The following is a 22051-nucleotide window of genomic DNA, read 5'->3' as shown; positions in this document are numbered from 1 at the left end:
GTGGCTTTCAAATCATTTTGTGAAAGATTATTTAGTTAAAATAAGTACTTAGTTAAATATATTATTTTTTTTACATAAGTGGGTATTCAGAACTTTTTGTTTCTCTATATTTTAATACAACTACTAAAAACCAACTCATAAAAACGAATACATTCAAATGTACATGAATATACATATGTATACTAAATTAAGTGACTTGCCAAAGTATTCTGTTGGTATTTAAATACGTCTTTGTTTTGGGATTTGTATTTTCTAATTTATTTATTATTATTTCTATTTTATTTTTTTATTGTAAATACGGAGAAATTTGAAAATGTTTAGATTTTCTTAATTTAAGTTTGTACGACGTGTGTGTATTATACATTTGTATAAGTATGTATTTATGTATGTTGATTATAATGTACTAAATATTATATATATGTATATAAATATTTTTTTTTTTTTTGTAAAATTTTTTTTCGTAATGTTTCTGAATGAGTATTTTAGGTCGACATTTATGTCTCGGTATCTTTGAGGATAGAAATTTAAAAGACAAAAAAATTAAATAATGTACAACAATACTTTTAAAAAATATTGTATTATTTTATTCTGTGTTTCGTGGTATATATATATTCCTACATATATTCATATATATGTATGTACATTAGGGCTATAACCAAATTTTTCGCATAATACCACGAGGTGGGCAATGTTATTTTATTAACGAAAAATATTATCTTGTTATTTTGTAAAAAAAAAAAAACTTCACGAACCAAATTCATTTTCTAAATCAATACAAAAAAAATAGATTCTCCCAGATTTTTAATATACTTTTCTTAAAATACATATGGGCAATTCCATGTCATCGTACGTGATTCAGAGGGTATTATATTTTAAAATAATAAAAAGTTCTTGCGAAATATTGTTGTCCAAAATATTGAGCGAAATAAGGGTATATCGTACGTGACATAAAACGGACGTAATTTTGAGGTACATGTAAAAATATGCAAAAATTTGCGAATCGTGAGAGACTTTATGTTTTCGTTTAATTTCTTACACTAAAGCAAATACTTTTCCTTTACATTCCGTCATATTTAAATAAAAACAATCTGTGGATGATTTTCTAAAAAAACGTGACAATACATATTCTGTAAATATCTGTATACAAAAACTAAAATAAAATAATAGAAAATAGTCAAATTCATTTCATACCATCTTAGCCTAAAACATACCAATTAAATTAAAAAATGAAATATAGTCAGTTCAATCTATTATTTTTACCCTTAAAATGTTATTACAACTAAAATACTTTCACATAGTAACATTTTAATGTTTTCTCCTATTCAAATCATCTTGAAAAAAGTTGCAGTCGTAGTTGTCATTCTCGTGGAATTGCCCATATGGAAACGCACTAAAGTCAAGAAGCTAAAGTATTAAAAATAATATATGCATCATTCATTGCATACTAATAAAAATTTAAAACTATGCCAATTTTGATATTTTCAAAAAATTTTAAAAAGTTATAGCCCTAATGAACATATTTTAAATTAAAAGTAAAAAATAATATAATATAAAATAAAATATTGGGGTGGCGGCATTGGAAAATATTAGGAAAACTTTTTTTTACCAAGGTTGTCTACCGATTCGAAACAGTAAAGATTAATTTCGGTCTGACTTGAATTTATAATAAAATTTACAAAAATTTCAATTATGCTGACAATGATGCTGTTGCATTTAAAATTCTGAAAATTTGAATTATCTCTTTTATTGTAAGTAAAGTAAAAAATCTATATTGTTATTCACGATTATATCTGTAATTGCAGTTATTTCGGTAACGATAATGATTAGCGGTAAAGGTAGCCAACCTTGCTTGGAAGATTTGATAGAATCATTATTGTCTAAACTAAAGTAATTTTAACTTCTTGAATTGTATGGAATTGAATCAGAAACAGATTATGCGATTATTATTATTTCGTGGTATTTTAAAACCATTTCACAAAATAATCAAACAGCTTTTTGTAAATTTTCACGACCAATAATTCTGTATATCAGCTGTTACCTAATTTTCATCTAGCATTGCAAAGTTGCTTAAAATACCGCTCACTGTTTGGTAATGGCAAAATTATTGCAATAACAAACAGTTGCAACCTAAAACGTACCAAACACTGAATACCGCTATTGATTCTTCGTGTGACACGTTAACAGCTTATAAATGATTCATTATTAGACTACTTCCGTATAATGCAGATGGTATGCAGTATTAATTGAAAAGTGTGTTATTCAACAATTACAAATTATTATCAATTATCAAGATTTTGCTGGATTTATATCATTATTTTCTGTAACAAAATATCCTCGATTAATTTAACTCTAAAATTTATAGTATAGTATTCGATCACGATGTGAACTAAAGTTGAGAGGGTATTTGTTAGACATACGTTCATACAAAATTTAATTGTTCGTTTCATTTTTCACACATAGTATGTGTAAGTTTGGTTTTAGTTGGGAATGCAAAAATATTCGATCAGATATTGCCGAATAATCGAATAACTAAATTTGCTAAAAATAGTTTATATATAAATCTCAAAAAAAAAACAAAACCAATCATTTATAATGATAATTTATTAAAAAATAGTTTATACATTTATCAAAATCTCAAGATCTCAAAATCACAAAATTATCAAACTTAACTAAAGATGAAAGCTGTTTTGGCACAAGAACAAAGTCTATCATGCTCATGAATACGTTAAATGTCCCAGAATCAGTATAAAATTTATATATTTTATTAATTCTGTATTATTCTTTATTGTTAAAAAATGTATAGTAAATGTTTTATTGATTATTCCTTCAAATAATCGAGTAAATTTAAAAACAAATTTCCATCACTCGAATAATATAAAATATGGTTAACTTTTATTCGATTAAAATTAAACTCGATTAATTGACAACCCTAGTGCAAGTATATTTTTTTGAACTAAATGTCACAGTTTTAATGGATTTCAAGATTTATAAAAAAACAAAAACTATTGTAAACATTTCATTTTAATTTTTTTATCCATATATACATAATGAACACCCAGCAAAATGTATATGTCTGTGATCTAATACAAAATTAAAAAATTATTTCCAAATACATGATAAATATGATTACCATCAAAAATAAAAACTATAAATTCGTTGTACCAAAACACACCAAAGACTAAGGCAAACCTGTCACCTGTTAGGTGAGATTTTCATACCAACTCTACGTTTTATCTGTTGATTTTATTTATTCTAAATTAAAACAGAATTATTAAACAAAAATCACTATTTTTATGAACTATTTGCATAAATTACAATATTACAATAAAATATAATATGAAAAACTATCCAGAATATTTTACGCTGGGATATACATATTTTAAACAATTTTCGAAAATTCGAATAAAAACGCTAAAGTTATGTTATTTTAAAAGATTGCTTTAGAATATTTCAAATTGTTTTGTATTCTTACACTCTTATTAATGAGTATACAAATGTAGTATGTGTTTATTTTAATTTAATTTAAACAGCTTACATATAATAAAAAATACAATAAGTTGGTGAATGTTTATTACGAGAACAATATTTTTGCAAAAAAGCACATGATTTAGAACAACGTTTCATAAATAGGGTCGCGATGCAATTGTTTGAAATATTTTAATTAATGTGAAATAATCTTGAAATGTGGAGATATGGAAGTTTTCAGAATATTCCCAACCATTGTAAGCAAACATATTACGAAAACCATTTTTTGGAATTTGAGCACAAACATGTGTTAAATTAAAAATTAATGTCTTGGTTATACACTACCTTTATCTAAATATATACATATCTGTTTCTGAAATTGGACAATTGTCGGTTCAAATTTCGAAGTTACGCTATCATTGGACATATATATATAAATATATTGCCCAGTATCCGAGATATAGGGAAACATAATTGCAAATTTAAAGTGGTCGTCGCCGATAAGAAATTATTTTTGGCACACACAAATATTTGTCTTTATTGATGTTTAAAATTTTTAACCGAACTGGTAATTTATAGACCAATTTGTGTATACATTTTGGATAAAAATCGAGGTGGTCGTGTGCCGATTTAGCTAAATTTTCAGTACCAAAAAGGTTCATGATACCGTATATCCGCAGGTTACCGATGTAATAACCAAATATGTCCTTTTCACTAATCACTCAGAGTGTTAGCTTTTTTGACAACTGAATTGAGTTGTAAATTCGAAAAATACAGTAACCATTTTGGTAGATTCGAGTTCACGTCCTCTCGAACTACAATAACAAAACGCTGTTTGAGTTAAATCAAATTGAGATTATTATTATTCACAAATTTAAAGATCTGTCAAGAAAATGTAAATTTAATTTTTAGGTGGTGACTGGGTAAAACATTATTTCCTTAGGTGGTCTAATGTATTCAACAGTTTGTATCTAGACGTCAGTCAAGAGCACACACACACAATATTTCTGAATTATTTATCCAGTAGTTGTTGGAATAAAATCGAGAATTAATTTCAGTCTTCAAAATAGAAAAATTAATACGCGTAAATAATAAATTGTGTTTTTTTTTTTTGCATGGATGTGTAAATTTTATTTGTAAACAAGGCGTATTGTTAATCAATCTATTGATTCACAGATTCAAAACTGTTAAAAACATTTTTTCTACACACAAGTATAATGTTTATAAATGAAATAGAATAATTATAATGTGCCTACACTAAACATCCATATAATGGAATGTTGATTAAATTGGACAAAAATAAAATTTAAATAAACAATAAGAACCAAGAACCAAAAATATTAGTACAAAGTAAAAAGAAATAGACAGAGACAGAGAGAGAGAGCTAGAAACAAAAAATAAAAACAACAAAAAAAGTGATAACAAAGACCAAACAAATTAAATAACATGCAGTATCAGCCTGGTTCATGGTATTTACCATGGGGAATACCAATACAAAAAATGCTAACAATGCCGTATCCTCAACCAGGATCACCAAATGCAGCAACAATTAGTCCCTATGCAGCGACAAACAATGCTACCCTAACATGCCAAGTCTTGCCGAACCAACATCCGAGCAATGTTAACAACAATACCGCAACAACAATTCAAGTGCAAACAGCAGCCGCAGCAGCAGCAGCAGGGGCACACAATTATCAACATCCAACCTTTCATCCAAATGCTGTGGGGACATTTGCATGCAGCAATACACCAGCTACTCTACACCATAATACATCGGCTGTGGCAGCAGCACCACCACCACAACATACTGCACCTTCCATGCCATCATCAAACATGCTTAACGGCCACGGACATGGTCTTCCACATCTGCAAGGTACCCAAATGCAGAACAACCATACGCAACATCCAAATACTTTACTGCCGTCTGCAGCAGCTGCTGCTGCTGCGGCCGCAATGTTCTCACCACTTGCCCTGCGTACATACTTGGCCTCTTCCGCTGCAGCTGCTGCCGCTGCACTCAACAATCCATTGGTTGGAGTGCCCAACCAAACAACCCTTTCGGGTTGTTCACAAGTTATACCTCAACAAACACCAAATCAGGTCAATACGTCGACCCCTCAATTAACATGTGTTCCATCTTCTCCATCTCCTCAACACCATCTCAACAGTCACAGTCATCACCACCACCACCATCATCAACAGACCCTACCGGCAGCAATAAACTTGAATGTTGACGTTGTTGCAATGCGTCATCATGTTAACAATATAAATGCGGCCAATAATCTTTCAATCTCTTTGAAAAAGGTAAGTTGGTTGATTTGACGCAATTCGTATCTTCCATTTATGCCAGGTACTAGAGTATCCAAAACCGAAAACCGGTCAACCGGTTTTTTCATCATTGTAAACTCGACCGGTTTCGGTTTTCTTCAACTTTTCGATTTTTGTAAGACGGTTAACCGGTTTTAATGAAATATATTTTCTAAATCTCATTTAAACATATTTTTGAAAAACTTTGATATCATTTTTAAAAATATTGTTTTATTTTATAGAAAATTTCAGCATTTGACAACATTTCGTAAAAGATATAAAGTAATTGCATAAAGATAGAGCCGTAAGAATTCAAAAATGTTTAATTTTTAATAAAAATTGAATATAATCCGGTTAACCTTTTTTTTCTGAAGACAAAAACCTAAACCGTTTAGCCGGTTTTTTTAAAAGACAAAAATCAAACCGGTTTTTTCAAAAACACACTTTTTCGGCTAAACCGGAAACCAGTTTTTTAAATTTGCCCGTTTTTTGGACACTCTACCAGGTACATTACAAATTCAAGATTACAAACTACACTGTACATTAGACCGTACCTCAAAAAATTGTTCCCCGTACACCCCCTAATAGAATGTATGTAGTTCTGCAAGGCAGTTACAAAATGTTTTATTTTGGTGAACATTTTTCGTTATATCTTTTCAGTCGGATCTTAAAGTATGATATATCAATGTTTTTGTCTCGGGAAGACCGTTCTAGTATTTATACCTGCAGAACAGTCTGCATTTGCCGTCGGATGTATAAGTATGATGTAACGAAATCGTGTCTTTTTGTCAAAATTTGGTACAAGCTTTTCTAAAGCTCCAAGGGCGAAGTCTGTTGAATTTGGTTAGAATAGGTCCACTATTTCTCCTAGCCCCCAAATAATTGCCCTATTTGAAAATAGTTAAGCTCCCATAAATATCTTTGTTATATAGATATTCAAACCAAATTCAGCACAAATAAGTTTTATATAAGCCGAACTCGCACCACCAAATTTTGTGACGATCGTTCCATAATCAGTCATAACTCCCATATAAGGTCCACTTCCGAAAATCACTTTAACTAGCATAAATATTTTAAAAATGTTGGTATTCCAATAAAATTTAAAACAAATCAGTTACATATATATACAAACGTTATTTTATAAAATTTAAAAACGATCGGTCCATAACACAGGTCAACAGCAAAAAAAGGCTTCACTAACCACTATATAGATTTGATGCATCATAGTTACCTAAGTACAAAAATGGTAAAAATTTTTAATCCTATAGATTTTTTCTGCGCATAATTTATGATAACTCATTTTTAAAGTAAACTTAGAAAAGTTCAAACTTACATAACCTTTAATCCGTTTATATATTGCGTTTTAATCGGCTCAGTAGTTTCGGAGTTATAATAACAAATTGAAGCAAAAACTATATTTTTTACGTGAAAATAGCAAATTTTTGTGTTTTAAAAAACTCATGAAAAATCGAAAACAGCAGATATTGTTCAGGTTTATTACTTTATCGCATATATTAGCAACTAAATGAGATATCGATCATAAAAATTCTTATTCTTAAGTAGAAATTTATAACCGGTTATGTCCAATAAGGCTAGGTTGTTGAAAATAAATAAAAAAAAATAAAAAAATTCTATTGATTCTTTTCGAATTTATTCACAACTAGTTGACCGCCCCGGCTTCGCCCGGTAGCATTTACTAATGTTAGTTCTTCAAGTTTCTCCAACCCTGCCTGTTCTCATTTATTTGCAAATAAAATATCTAAATTTGTACTGCATACTTTAGGGGTTTTTTATTACAGTTGACTGAACTCAAAAAAGCAGGGTTTAACTGTAATTTTTAAATTTGTTTTTTCTTTACAAACCATCTCCTGAAAATTTCGAATCGAATAAAAAAAAAATCAGCCAAATTGCTCCAGCCGTTCTCACGTGATGACATTACATACATGGACCATTTAATTTTTATATATATGGGGCATTTCACGTCAAGTGAACCAACTTTTGAAATCGATGTCCTCCGATCGCGATCGCACCAATGTTAGTTCTATTGGATAGTAATTCGGACACCATTTTTCAACAAGAACGGTCAAGAACTCTCTGAGTTATAGGAGGTCAAAATTTGACATTTTGGCCCAACAGGTGTTTTTTTTATCCATATAACTTATTACCTATTGTTCTTAGCAAAATGTGTCCCAAATAGTTTAGAAAGCTATTTATGCAATCTTTCGAAAAAAAAATTAAAAAAATTTAATAAAATATTTTTGATTTTTTTTTTTTAAATCAAAAATATTTTTGACTTTTTTTTTTCAAAATGGGCCCTTTTTATTTTTTTTAAGAAAGCTTAGGTCTTTTCCTAAGCGACCTATATGGTCGCTTAGTGGGATGCGAGTCGGATATCTATCAAAAAAAATATTTTGTAACTCAAGATTTAAAATTTTTGAATTTTTTTGCAAAATCAAAAACTTTGTTGACTTTTTTTAAAAAAATGGACCCATTTTTTAATTTTTTTTTTGCTCAGAAGAAAGCTTATGTGTTTTCCTTTAACACCCTTTTTGTCGCTTAGTGGGATGCGAGTGGGATATCTATAAAAAAATGTTTTGTAACTCAAGACATACAATTTTTTACTTTTTTTTGAAAAATCAAAAACCTTTTTGACTTTTTTTTTCCAAAAAGGACTCTTTTTTTTATTAATTTTTTTTAGATAATTTAGTATTATCTTCTGGTACTCATAAACTGCAACGGTGTCCTGTTTTAAATCGTCGGATATGATTGCCATACTTTTGTGTTACAAATAATAATAAAAATAAACCACCATATAAATAACCTACCTGTCAACTTCTACCTCTCCACCCACTTCTTAAAGTCAAATGTCATAAAATAATAAATAAACTGGTACTTCGGAGAAGGGCCATAAAATATTTCCACTTGATTCCAAAAATTTGTTTCTGGGGCACCTGATATTTTAACAATGAAAATCACGTGCGCTGAAAACTACCTCTAGGATTGACTAAAAAAGCCGCAAGATACAAAACTCAGACAAATTTTTTGGGTGGAAAATTAATAGCGGTCGGCCTCATATTGCACCCCTCCAGTGGCTATTATCGGTCAGTTGTTGTGGTTTTTATTTTTAAGGTTTTAGAAACACTTACACACAAATATGAAAAAAATCAATTTAAAAACATTTGTCTTGAGTTACAAAACATTTATTTTGATAGATATCCCACTCGCATCCCACTAAGCGACCAAAAAGGGTTTAAAGGAAAAGACCTAAGCTTTCTTCTGAGCAAAAAAAAAATTAAAAAATGGGTCCATTTTTTTAAAAAAAGTCAACAAAGTTTTTGATTTTGCAAAAAAATTCAAAAATTTTAAATCTTGAGTTACAAAATATTTTTTTTGATAGATATCCCACTAAGCGACCATATAGGTCGCTTAGGAAAAGACCTAAGCTTTCTTAAAAAAAATAAAAAAAAAAGTCAAAAATATTTTTGATTTAAAAAAAAAAAATCAAAAATATTTTATTAAATTTTTTTAATTTTTTTTTTCGAAAGATTGCATAAATAGCTATCTAAACTATTTGGGACACATTTTGCTAAGAACAATAGGTAATAAGTTATATGGATAAAAAAAACACCTGTTTGGCCAAAATGTCAAATTTCATCGCGATCGGAAGACATCGATTTCAAAAGTTGGTTCACTTGACGTGAAATGCCCCATATAGATTAACTGAATTCGCTAATTTTCACAAAATTTAACTTTTTTGTTTGATATACATAAAATTGAGTAGTTAATGTTCTTCTTTCGATTGATTGAATTTTTAAAACATTTTCCCCATGCTATGTACAAATTTTCTCAATCGGCTCAGTAATTTCGGAGTTATAATAACAAATTGAAGCAAAAAATATATTTTTTATGTGAAAATATAAAAAAATCATGAAAAATCGAAAACGGCAGAAATTGTTTAGATTTATTGCTTTGTCGTAAAGCCACGTGTAATAGTAGGAACAAAATGAGACATCGATCATAAAAATCTATGCATTATTTTCGAATTTATTCACAATTAAGTGAATTCGCTTATGTACTTTGAGTGTACATTTTACATGTGTTTTGTTTTTGTTAAAATTTTTGTTACACTGGGAACACAGATCTGGTGGATAAATACAAAATCATTGATATATCATACTTTAAGATCCGACTGTAAATGGCCAAGATATAAGACAAAATGTAAAAAGGCGACCACTACGTTTGTCGTAACTGCCTTACAAAAATACTTTATACTAGAGGATGTACGGCGCACTTTTTTTTCTCGTAAGGTGGTACTCACTACTGTACATATGTGTTGCACAGTTTACAAATTTTTATTCGTGTTAATTACACCCTACACTGCTATAGGTGGTGAGGGTATTATTGTGTGTTTATGCGGGTTTTTGTAACGATACCTTAATGTATACCAATCGAGTCAGTATCAATTTCTGATATACATCCATCCATGTAAACCTTGCAATCAAACATACTTTGGTAACACATATACCATTGGATCGGGCACCCTATTGAAACTGTTTAAAATTGTCCATTATTTCACCTAGTCCCCATACAATTGTTCCCCCAAGGCAAGACTTTAATGATGACACTGATCCAAAAAAGAATAAAGTAGAAATACCGGGTATACCTACAGATCTCCCTGGTAGGTGTTATCGAGTATATCAAGAATCTGAATCCTTAGTTACGGGTAAAAATCGGATTTTTATACCTTTATGCACATATGTATAAGCCAGTAACTTAGTTGAATATAAACTGATTTTAAGTTTCTCAGCGAATTTAGGCCTTTCGAATAGAATTATGATATTTAAGTAACCTTGAGAAATCTGTGTGCATTTCTCCAGCAAACATATTTTTTTTTTAATTTTCTCACCAAAATAAAAACAACTCCAAATTCGAAAAATTTTGAACAAATTAAAAAAATATTATATAAATTTGCTGGAGAAATACACACAGATTAATTATCATACTAGGATAAATGGGGAAAATCTCCATTTCCATTTTCAGAGGAGAACATTTTTAAAAAAATGTTTTAAAATACTTCTGATCATCCTACTATGTCAAATTTGGTGTCAAATGATCAAGAAAAGTTGTAAAATATTTCGTATTATTTTTATTTTATCCTGTAAGGATCAAAAGATGTCAAAAATGTCCTTTCAAATTTTTATCCTTGAATATCCTTTTAGATTTCCAATAATTTTTTTTTATATTTTAATTTGACCTTTATATATATAATGGATGAAATTTTGACATTTAGTAAAGAATATTTGGGTCTTTAACGCACTATTTTTTTGACAATCTTAAAGGATATTAAAGGATAAAAATTTTAAAGGACATTTTTGACATCTTTTGATCCTTACAGGATAAAATAAAGATAATACAAAATATATTAAAACTCAGACATACAATTTGTCATTGTTGGAATAGCTGGAGTATTTTTAAATATTTTTTGAAAAATGTACTTCTTTGAAACTTTGAAGTCCTCAAAAAAGGACACAGGATCACGAAATGAAAAACTGAAAACACAGTTTTTCTCCATTAAATTTATAGTTTCAGACGTATATCATCCGGTTCGTGTCTAACGAATTTTTTCTCTATTTGTCGGATGGTGTTATCAAATTGGTAAAACTTTTTTAAAATTCTGGGAGCTACACACTTTCCAATTGCATTTCAGAAATAAGCTATAAGAATTTTCCGAAATGCAATTAGAGAAGTCTGAAATACAAACATGGAACATAATTGGAATATTCTGCAATACAATAAGAAACTTCTGAAGTGTAATATGTTTAGAAAATTTTATACGAAATTCCACTAGGGTTTTTATATGTTTTTATGGCGAGGGTTTCTGGGTAAGGTTCCTTTAAAGTAATAAAAATTTTATGTATCACCTTTAAGGGACCCTGATCTCGATTTTCTCCAATAAAATCAAAATGGCGATACAATATTTTAATTTAACAGCTTATGAAAAGTTGTAACAAATATGAGAAACTTTGAGATATCGTCATTAAGGGGCAATAATTTACAAACACAAGATTTTTGGTCATTTGATTTCGAATATAGAATTCTTATTTGCATCCATCTGAACTTTAACAGTATGATCTTCGGTCTGGAACGATTAAATTAGGGTAAAATACGACAACTTGAGCTGCAAACATCCCAAAAGATATTATTGACCTACTCACCAACTTTTCATGTGGATTTACGGTCATGAATGCGCTAGTATGACCTGACAATTATTTAATGTGTAAAAATAACAAAAGGTGTTTCCACAACTATCGATTGCAAAAACGAAACCTATGATTTTGTTTAAAAACCACGTGCGACATCTCTTAGAAACCTCTTGACCTCGTTTTTCTAATTACATATGTATGTTGTATATATCTATGTACTTTGAAAACATGTATCGGTTAATTTTCGAGTGTTGCAACTATCGATAGACTTGTATTGTCTTGTAATTAACTTGCAACATTACTCATTACTGAAAAATAAATACAAATTAAAAATACAAATACAAATGAATGCAGGAGTTGTTTTTGTTGTTTGTTTATGTGAATGATGATGAATTACAAATAAAATATGAAAACTATTGTAAAAATAAAATATTCAATCAAAGTGGATTTTGAAACACTTAGTAAGAATACAGACAGACGGACAGACATACATACATACATACATACAACCAAACACTGAATGTGATGATATGCATGACTTGTTTGTTGTTTATCTATTTGTTTATTTAATATTTTTATTATTTTTTTGTATTTTGTTTTTTTCTTTATTTAATTCAAATATTCGAGTATAGTTTCGTACCTTTATTGTTGTTTAAATCTTACCTTGACTGAAAAATAAAAAAAAGTATGTACTAATACCTAATAAGTAAATGTCTGACGAATATACATATCTATGAGTGTATGTAAGTATCTAAGTACGGGGAGTTGTGTGAATGTCTGGGTATTGTACTTTTATTTTATAGATATAAATCTTTGTTAGCGCATATTCACTAATTAATGTATAAATTAGTAATTTCTGAACTGTTGTATAGTCTTAGTATCCCAACACTTACAAGACAAGCTGATAGATAGACGGACGGACGGACGGACGAATGGACGGACGGACAGACGATTAGATGGAAAAATATTTAAAAATTAAGTGAAGGCAAAAGAAATCTTGTTGTTAAGCTTTATTCGTTAATTGTTTATTTCACAATTGCATAATTAGGCTTCTTGAGCATTTATAAATAAATATTAATAATGGGATTTCTAAAGTTAGAATGTAAATCGTAAAAAAACCTTAAATATAAAACAGAATTGCAGTAATCAGCGAATTTTAAAGTTGGATCGAATATACGAATTAATACGATAAATGCCGAAATGGGTAAAGGTTTAAAAATTGTACATCTCTGCGATTTCCTACTTTAAGACCCCACAGCGACGTTCTGAAGTCCTTAGTTGTCATGTCAATCGGAGCACTGCAGTTAAGCAACTAGTCAATGAATCAAATTTTTATATTTTGTGTCATTTGGCACATATATGCTCTTTGTAGTGCAGAGAGAAGACAATTGGTTACTTTATACATCCCAGGTAATCTAGCGTGAAGACAATCGTCACTTAAGTGTCTCTGTGTGTAATCTAGAGTAAACGTTTTTGGGTAATTCGCACAGCACTTTAGAAAATAGTTATTTTACCCAATAGAAGCAATATATTGGAGAGTTTCAAGGAAGGTTTGCTTACAAGCAATCGTTAATTGGACTGTCGATGATGTCTTTTTAAATTAATATTTCTGTGGTGGTTTGGAAAAACTAGGTAACTGCATTTTTTGAAAACACGAGAAAAACACATTTAAAGTTTTAAACATATGTATTTCACTAATTATTTAATATGAATTTATGTTATTATGCATGCGCATTAAACAAAACATAATTTTAAATTATGTTGAAGATTTCTGGTTCCTCGAACTCATTTTGGGACATTAGAACCGAAAATCGATATCAGTTACTTTTTTTTCGAAAAATGGAGTTACCTAGTTTATCCAAAAAAACAATTTTTTGAATTTATTTTTATATTTTACGGAATTAAGGAATCTTTAGTAATCATTTGTGGTAAATCATTGACTATTTGACTCACTACGTTATTTTATCTGTTTTTTTTTACGAAAAAATGCAGTTACTCAGTTTTTTTTTCAAAAAATATTTTTTCCTTTTATTCTTATATACATATCAAAGTTTTTTTCTTGTTTTATGTTCAAAATTTGAACCCAAAGACCCGAATTTGCTCTGTTTCGCTCTTTCTATCTTAGTTTTCGAAACAACGTCGTTTTAAACTTCTAATTTTTAAATTTTTTAAGAAAATATGGAATTACCTTGAATGAATTTAGCAAGTTTTTAAATGAAAATAATTTTTAAAATTCGATCTGACAGAGTGATAGTAAATAAAACGTACTTTCGATTTTTGGTGTTACCTCAATTTTCTTAAAAAGTGGAGTTACCTAATTTTTCCAAACCACCACAGATTTCATGTCAATTAGCACATGTTAAAATAACTAGTTATGTAGCTGATCGAGTTACCATTTAGGTAGCTAGTAAGGTAACTGACGCTATTTAACCAGTATTTGAATCCAATACGTTGACTACTTTGGACCAGCTATTAAACAGTCTCATTGTAATCAACTAGTCACGTAGCTAGTTATGTAACTAGTTGCCACCCTAAATGATGGGTAAAATCACTAGTTCGGGACTGTCTCCTAGAAATGCTGGGAACAGTAAGTTAAAAGTGGCAGATTTATTTGCAAAATATTTTGATTCTGTGGCACTGTGTAGTGTTTGGAATGAAAGCTATCATTGTGTATATTTTTTTCCAATTTAACATAAATTATTTAGTACCAGTAAACGAGATTTTATTTCATTGTTTTAAAAAACTGCATAAAATAAAGTATACTTTGTTATGTATTCTCACACACATATCTTTAAATAATAGGCCAAGGTTATGTGCTTTTTTTATTTTCCATTGTTTCAGTTAAACTAATTTGTTTCAAGATTCTGATTAATTTGAAAGAAAAATGTTGCATGCAAACGAACCATCAAAACATACAAGTTATATAAATACGAATGTTTAAATACATACGTATTTATATGTCTAATTTACCGTGGGCCTTCAGATTTTGTTAATTTTTGGCACACATATACCCTATGAAGCGATTTTTAAGTTTAATCTCTCGATTTTATTTATGATATTCAATTCGACAAAGTATGTAAGTTTATGTAGTCATATATTGTAAAGATGTGGTCGGATGACCTCTTTAAATTTAGCAGCTAAAAGTTAATATTTTCGTTTAAAAGTGCATTCATAATGCAAATGTAATTTTCTAATGCATTTTTGATAAATATCTACTTTTGAAAATTGTTTATAAAATGATCCACCAGTTTTCTAATATAAAAAAAAATATTTCAATTCATCATTGTCAACCTATAGACTGATTTTGTTTATTCGGGAAACAAATGAAAAGTAATTATGTTGTCCATAAATTGCACAATTGTAATGGAATATTTTAATGTAAAAGTGCATTCTTAATGCAAATGCATGCGTTTTGGACCAAAAGTGTAGACGTTTTTTTAAAACTGCATCAGAAAATTACATTTTCATTAATTTTTTTTAATTTAAGTAGGTCATAATAACCTTTCATAAGTAGTGGCAATCAGTTGTATGGAAAACAATTTTTGTTAAAATTATGAAGAGTGCCGGGTGGAATATTGTGACACTAGGTCTAAAAGTTAAGTGCTGAAAATTTTAATTTTTTCTAAAATCAAAAATCATAAATTATATTGCGTATTTTTCCATAATTAGAAAAAATCGAAATGTCAAAATAGCCAAATTTAAGCAAACGCTCATATTATTTGTTTTATAAAACTTTCATGGAATGAATGAACAAAATTGCTTTCATTATTTCCTCCATTATTTATTCAATATATGTATATCTAATCAATATAATCTAAATCTTGTAATAGATCAATATCAGTGATATTAAATAACGTTTCTGCCTGCTTTTTAATAAAATTCAGAATAAATTATTTTTTACTATATAAAATTTTAAAATCAGTCCAGTTACCAGTTATAAATCGTTGAGAAATTTAGAATCGTTAAAGTCCTAGTTTCAGATGATATTTGTATAAGTAGTAGATGAAATACTGAACCGATCATAAATATACAATGACACATTTACGACCTGTCGTTTTTTTAAATTATTTTCTCAGTCGATTGGTCCTTAAGATCCATTATTTTTGAGCAATATAAACATAAACAAAATGCTGTTTTGAAATTTAACAACTCTTTGCTGGTGGGTGGTCAGTTTACTAACCACATTTTCTATAGTCTTTAAATTGATTAATCCTTAAGATCCATTATTTTTGAGCAATATAAACATAAGCAAAATGCTGTTTTGAAATTTGACAACTCTTTGCTGTTGGGTGGTCAGTTTACTAACCACATTTTCTATAGTCTTTAAAACATAGTTTATTGGCATCTATTGCCATTTAGCTAAACAATTATATTTTTTGTTTATGATTTTTTGCAAAACTTTGCTGTCAGGGTGCTCTGGTTAGATAAATATATTAATTTGAAAATATTGTAAAAATCAGTTTTTTTTTTATGAGATTTTCACGCATTCAATAAAAAATGCACAGAGTGTTTATTTTATTGTTCATCGAAATCAGTGTTAATTTGATATTTCGATTGTTTGGTCAGAAAATTTAGTCAAAAATATTCGATTTCAAAAAAATGTATACGAAAGACAAATTTTTATCATAGTTAATTTTAATGCCAACCGACACGGTGGTTAGTAAACTAACCACTTCCCTCCACTAAAAACTATACCTATATGCTATATCGAGCATAAAATTGAACACATTTTGTTATAATTACGATTTATTTTTCGATACGATAGTTCAATCGATCACCAATGCGGTAATTCAGCCCCTGCTTTAAAAAAATTCAATCTAATTGGAATGGAAGAAAAAACACAAATACTCGTATGTATATTGATACAAAAAATTTAAAGAAATAACTTTAAATAATGTAAGGTAGACATGTGTGCACCGACAGTCTCAAGAGTTTAACCCTTTCACGGCCATAAGACTATTCGGATGAAGGTAAGTTTGTCTATTTAATGCGAATCAGTTAGTGCCAAAAAAACATATTTTGACATTAAAATTTTTTTTATAACTTTATGTAACAAAAATGCACTAGATTTAGCTAGATCTAGCGATTTTATTTTCATTTAGCCTGTCTGTCTGTTGAAATAAATTTTCTGAAGACCCCAGATATCTTCGGGATCCAAAAGCTGTCCACAAATGACTGAGATATGAGGAAAAACAGGATAACCTAGATTTTGACCTATTTTTGAACTATATCTGAATTACTATGTCATTAATTTGGACAATGTGGATATCTAATGATAGATATTTCGAAGACCTTTGCAACGACTTATATAAGACCATAGTAAGTTGGACCTACAATGGGTCAAAATAGGAAAAAAAAATTTTAAATTTTAAAACATTAAAAAAAAACAACTGTGGAAAAAAATAAATTTTGTTTACCTAAAAATATTTAAAATTTGTATTTTGAAGTATAATTTGGTGAAGGGTATATAAGATTCGGCACAGCCGAATATAGCTCTCTTACTTGTTTATTTTATACTTTTCTTGAACATTTTTGGAATTTTTTAAAAATAAAACAGTATTTTTTATCAAATGAATTGATGAGATGATTTGATGAGAATATTATTGGTTTTATGAAAACAGGATTCGAAATTGTTTCTAAAGCAAACACATCAGGCATATTCAAAAATCAATTTTGAATTTCTTCCGATTTTGAATGCAAGTGCCCAGAAATTTGTTTAATTTATCAAAAAGGAAAAAAATTTGTTGATATTACAATATATATCCTCATTTCCTGAATCTCTGGTTATTTTTTATCGTGACGATATACTGACAGTTCTCATACAAAAATTGTATTAATTGGAAGTATATCGTTACGAAAAACGATAACCGGAGATTGAGAAAATGGGGGTTAATCTGCTAAACCCCATTAACACGAAGTCGGTAAAAATTATTTTTGAAAACTGTCAGTATAACTATTAGTTAACACCAGACTTCGTGGTAATGGGTGCAAGAAATGTAATATTTATGAATTTATATTCAGTTAATTTTGGGTTTTAGCCATTTCTAACCATTTTTGAAGAGTTGGCAACCTTGCTTACCAGGCCTCATATATATCACAAACTAGTTGACCGCCCCGGCTTCGCCCGGTAGCATTTACTAATGTTCTTCCAAGTTTCCCCAACCCACATAACCTGCCTGTTCTTATTTATTTGCAAATGAAATATCTAAACTTGTACTGCATACTTTAGGGAGCTTTTTTATTACAGTTGACTGGACTCAAAAAATAAAAAAAAATCCGAGTTTTACCCGGAATTTTTGATTTTTTTTTTACAAACCATCTCCTGAAAATTTCGAATAGAATAAAAAAAAATCAGCCAAATCGCTCCAGCCGTTCTCACGTGATGCCATTACATACATGGACCATTTCATTTTTATATATGTATATATGTGTCCCCGTGGTCGACAAAGGGTTAAATTGAATAATAATTCAATAAATATAAAAGGGTGGGAATTACGATATCATATATAAAACCGTGTGTCCACTAGCAAGTCATATTTGCTGAAGTGTTTCCACTCAAACCGAAACATGCGGATGTCTGCATCCAGAAGTAATTTATGGAAGTTATTACGACGAACTTGCTGCAAGAAATTGCAGACGTGCTTCCACACAATGTGAGTACAGCTTGCAGTACAGTAACAAAATAAGATTGGCAGCTGCCATCGCAGCATATTTAATTAAAAATTAAAAAAGAAACAAAATTAAAGGTTTGGGCGAGATATTGGGAGCTTGAAGAATTTGTGGACCGAAGATTCCATGCAACTGAAACATTTCCTGAGAATGTCTAATGATGATTTTGAATACATTTTATCTGTAATTCAAACAAGTATTCAAACAGACCGGCTTTTAGTTACTCTTCCATAAAAAACACGATCGGCATCTTCTGTTCACAGCAAGTCGTTCAAGTTACTTCCAGCAAGCAACAAACACGTGTTTCCACATAATTACTGCAAGTAACTTCTGCAAGCTGTGACTTCGGGAAGTCGACTTCTAATACATGTTTACACAACAAAAACTTCCGCAAGAAAACTTGGTAGTGAGTGGACACACGGCTTAAAATATAGAGTATCTGAGTTGGAATGTGGGCTAGTGGACGGTACCCCAAGAAAATGTTTAATAAATAAATAAATATTTGTGCTACTAGGTTAGTTGTTACTTTTTTCAAATTGATTTTGTTTTTTAATAAAGACATGACCATTTAAAGAGACATGACCAATCTTAGAAAGAATACGTAATACGTACTCATCTTTAAATATGGTACATTTGTTGTGGGCAATACCGTAGTTTGGTATACTTACTCATTTATACATAAATATGTACATACGGTGTATATATGTATATACGGTGTAATGTAATGTAATTTCTTTTATTTTATTTTCTATTCTTCTTTTTTTCATTCTTTATTGATGAAAGTACCTCAATTCAAAGCACTTTTATTACATTAGAAATAGAATTGTTGCTGTTCGTTCGCAATGTAGAGATGAGACCTTCTTCTAGTACAACAGTACATATTTTTTTATTAATGTTTGAATGGAATTGTGTGAGATGCTGACTTTGTTGATGTTCATGCTGATGCAGCAGACAAGACACATCACGAATAATTCTGCACAAACATACATATACCTACCTATTCTATACATTTAAATGTATGTAGGTACATACGAGGGAAGACATACAAATATCTTTAGCACATAATACAAAATACATATTTCCTTTCAATAGTTTAGTAGGTATGAGTTATTTTAATTTTCAATAAACAAAAATATCATTAACACGATATAGAATTTGTTCCACTACTTTTCAAAGATTGCATCCGTAAAAAAGTCACCACTGTAGATGTAAATGTAGGAACAATCTCCCAATAAGACAATAAGTGCAATATTTTCTAAAACGAAAACACCGATTGACAAACAACAACAAGGCAATGTTTTGTATGAAATTCAATGCAAGGGAAAAGACAACAAAAATTTTGAACTCATATAAATAGGTACAACAAAGAGAAGCTTGGAGACAAGAATGGGAGAACATAAAATGGACATAATGAGGGGAAAAGGGACAACTGCACTTGCACAACATATTTTAGAAACAGGGCACTCAGCTGATTTTTAAAGTGTCAAAATATTGGACAAAGAGGGCATGGAAAGGAAAAGATATACGCTTGAAAGCTTGAGGATACACCAAAAAAATTGACTGAGTTACAGGGTTGCTATTAATTAAACGAACTGTGATATTAAACTAACGGCCATTTTCACAATGTACGATTATTTCATTTTAACCGGAAAATTAACTAACTGTCGGTTTGTTTAACGGGGACCATTTAACCAACGGTTACCGATTTACGTTTCACCATCATTTGATTACTTAACCAAAGCATTCAGTAGAAAGTATGGCAATAATGCATACATTTGTTTACGAAAAATAGTGTAATGAAAGATTGAAATATAAAAAATTGTCTAAAAGACGGCATAAAAAATAATAATTTGTTTTCTTACGCCCAGTAACACGAAGTCTGGTTATGTTTTAACTAATAGTTATACTGACAGTTTTCATACAAAAATAATTTTAACCGACAGTATAACTATTAGTTAAGGCATAACCAGACTTCGTGTTAATGGGGGTTAGTGGTATAATAAAAAAAACGTATAAAACTCAAAAATATTAAGGTACCTAACTGTAAAATTTACAGAACAAACTGAACAACAATTACTGAAAACCAAAAAGGAAAAGTGCACATTTGTTGTTTGGTTTGTAAGTGCAATATCCGGGTGGTATATGGATCACCCCGTGCAAAATTTACTTTTCTTCGCTTTACACTTTTAAAAATTATAAATATTACAAAAATATAAATGTTTTTCCATGTTCTTTTATTATATTTCTTACAATTAAGATGCTAACCGGCGAAATTTATTCGTTTATGTTTAACAGCAACTTAGTTGTTAAATAGTGTCAGTTAAGAATTAATCGTACATTGTGAAATTCATATTAGCCTAACTTGCGGTTAAAGTTCACGTTAACTTTTAATTGTACATTGTGAAAATGGCCGTAAGTTGTACAATTGTGGTTATATGTACACTGATGGACAAAAGTCACCGCCATTTCCCTTTAGAATGTTTAAAGGACTACCACGTTATAAATATAATTGAAACACAAAATTTTATTTTTTCAACAAAAACAATAATTCATTTTAATTATACTTTTTAACTTAACCTAATTTACAAAAACGTAGCGTGGCGATCCTTTATACGTCCTAAAGGGGAAATGGCGGTGAATTTTGTCCACCAGTGTATGTATTTTATGTTTAATATTATATGTTTAATGATAAATGTAACAATAATTTGATGTAAGGAAAATATCTACGAAAAACTGTAAGTGTTCTAAATGTTTGTTTTGAAAATATTGTTTTAATTTTAAGTTTTATTATTTAAATAGACGATCCCTTGAAAAAGTAGACATAACATCTACGAAACGTCGGAAAAATTTTAATAAAAATATGATTTTTTATTTACATTAAGGAAGTTCAGGCCCTATTAGCTAAAGAAACTCAACAACTCTGACATTTACATTTCAAAGATTATTTTATTCAAATGTTGGCTACGACTATGCTGTAAGTGGTCCATCCGGATGGTCCAATTTTCGACAACTCTTTCAAGCTGTTATCGGACTTATACGAATAATGTTGGTGTTGGCGGATGGTATTCTTCCAACTTTGGTGCTTATAACTTTTTATATGGAAGAGATAACTGTTAGCAAGTTCTTTTTGTAGTATTCGAAATATTATCGCAAATATAGAAGTTATTTTAAAAAAAATTTTGAACCTCCGTAGGCCCGACATATGTATATAAAAAACTAAAAGAAGATCGAGCAAAATAAAAAAAAAAAAATATATCTAAATTACTCTTGACCTAAAACTGATAGCCTACATGTGTATATATGTGTAGATCTTCTCTAAAACTATTTATATTTTAAATATCAGCTCTTTCGGATCATAAATAGATTTTTGGTGATTTTTTTTTAAAATATGAGACCCAAGGGGCGTG

The 22051-nt window shown here is 29.5% G+C and overlaps 1 protein-coding gene across 3 annotated transcripts in view; it reads left to right on the top strand.

The window, feature by feature from the left end:
• The window catches only part of LOC135951473 (pseudouridylate synthase RPUSD2-like), a 196701-nt gene that overhangs the window by 139039 nt on the left and 35611 nt on the right, over positions 1–22051 (top strand). For 2 of the 3 annotated variants that reach the window (XM_065501128.1, XM_065501127.1), the window contains exon 2: positions 4642–5769. The exons of the other annotated variant lie outside the window; for it this stretch is intronic. In XM_065501128.1, coding sequence (XP_065357200.1) covers positions 4912–5769 — 858 coding nt within the window. In that variant the 5' untranslated portion in view covers positions 4642–4911. The remainder of the gene's footprint in view (positions 1–4641; positions 5770–22051) is intronic. 3 annotated transcript variants of the gene reach the window in all.

The sequence above is a fragment of the Calliphora vicina genome, chromosome 2 (assembly GCF_958450345.1).
Source record: "Calliphora vicina chromosome 2, idCalVici1.1, whole genome shotgun sequence".
Lineage (NCBI taxonomy): Eukaryota > Metazoa > Arthropoda > Insecta > Diptera > Calliphoridae > Calliphora > Calliphora vicina.
Note: the sequence above shows the minus strand (reverse complement) of the source record. Positions and strands in the feature narration are given on the sequence as shown.